General features: G+C 33.8%; 1 protein-coding gene across 1 annotated transcript in view; it reads left to right on the plus strand.

The window, feature by feature from the left end:
- The window catches only part of LOC119586102 (nibrin-like), a gene marked incomplete at its 5' end in the record, with an annotated part of 11,415 nt that extends 10,233 nt beyond the window's left edge, over positions 1-1,182 (plus strand). Inside the window, 1 exon segment of the mRNA XM_037934794.1 lies at positions 45-1,182. Coding sequence (XP_037790722.1) covers positions 45-257 — 213 coding nt within the window.
- Between the last annotated feature and the right edge of the window lie 71 nt (positions 1,183-1,253).

The raw sequence follows: 1,253 nt of genomic DNA on the forward strand, positions 1-1,253 counted from the left end.
CTTGTATATATTGATTTTTAATAACCCTCTGCCCTCACCTCCAGAGTGTCAGCGAGGTTATGGTCTTGCCGAGAATCATCGGCGGACGAGACCTTGTTCCACACGACCAGCCCGAGAACAGTCATCGTGAGGAGTGGCTGAGACAGCAGGAAGAGACTGTACGTAGGCATGAAGACCGAAATGTAATAAATGAGGAGGATGAGGAACTCTTTGCCCTCCCTACTAACCCATGGAGCCGGATTAGAACGAGGAGATAGGCAGTGACTGAGGAGGCTTTAGGGTTTAAGCAACAGGGAATTACAGTAAATTCTGTTTTTGTTTTGTCTTTTTCCTCCCTTATAAAAATGTTGTATGTTTTTTTTTCTTATTAGGTCTTACAGATTATTTTCTTTTTTCTTTCACTGTTTTTTCTTTTGTTTTACCCTTCCTTCCCTCGGAAAAGAATTTACCCATCGTTTCCCAACTGGCCAGTGATGAAGTTCTGTCTTGTTGAAAGTATTTACAAGAATTTATAGTTGCTAACATCCCAGATAATGAGAAAGCACAAAGGAAGATTATTCATATACACCATAGCTGCTATAAAATTTTCTTACATGTGCGGGGGAAAAAGGGGAAGAAAAAAATAAAATTTTTTGTTTATATCATAATGCATAACTTTCATTCAGAAATTTCAGCTTAGTTTCATCATGAGTAGTTGTTTTTACATTCTTTATGTTTCTTCAGCTGAAAAACCCAAATTTCTTTCCATCATCATTTTCATACACATATATATTTAGTTTCTTTTTTTCTTTTGCTCTTTGTTTTTCACTCTCCTTTCTCTTCTCATCAAGATTGTTATTCTTGCTATTTTCACGGAATGGTAGAAATTGCTGAATTCCTTCATGCATTTAGTTCATCAACTTGTGCTGTATCAAATTCAGATGTTTTTGTTATATATTTACAAAGAGTATAGCTTTTTTGTATGATTTAGTGAACCTGAATGTTGCTCTGCCTTGTTCCATTACTGAAAGGTGATATATAATTTTTGTTTACTCATTATCAATTTATCAGATTTTATATTAGGTGTTCCATATTGCATATGGTGTTAAGCAAAAATTTTATGTAATTAAAAGCTGTAATACATTACAATATGTATCACTGTAATGTCTATGGAATATTATCAGAATAAACAGTGTCGTAATATATTTTTCTTTTTGGATCCTTGTAAAGCTGTAACTAAGAACTTAAAGATTAGTGCTCATAAGAATTTATTG

This window comes from Penaeus monodon, chromosome 21 (genome assembly GCF_015228065.2).
Source record: "Penaeus monodon isolate SGIC_2016 chromosome 21, NSTDA_Pmon_1, whole genome shotgun sequence".
In the NCBI taxonomy this organism is placed as follows: domain Eukaryota; kingdom Metazoa; phylum Arthropoda; class Malacostraca; order Decapoda; family Penaeidae; genus Penaeus; species Penaeus monodon.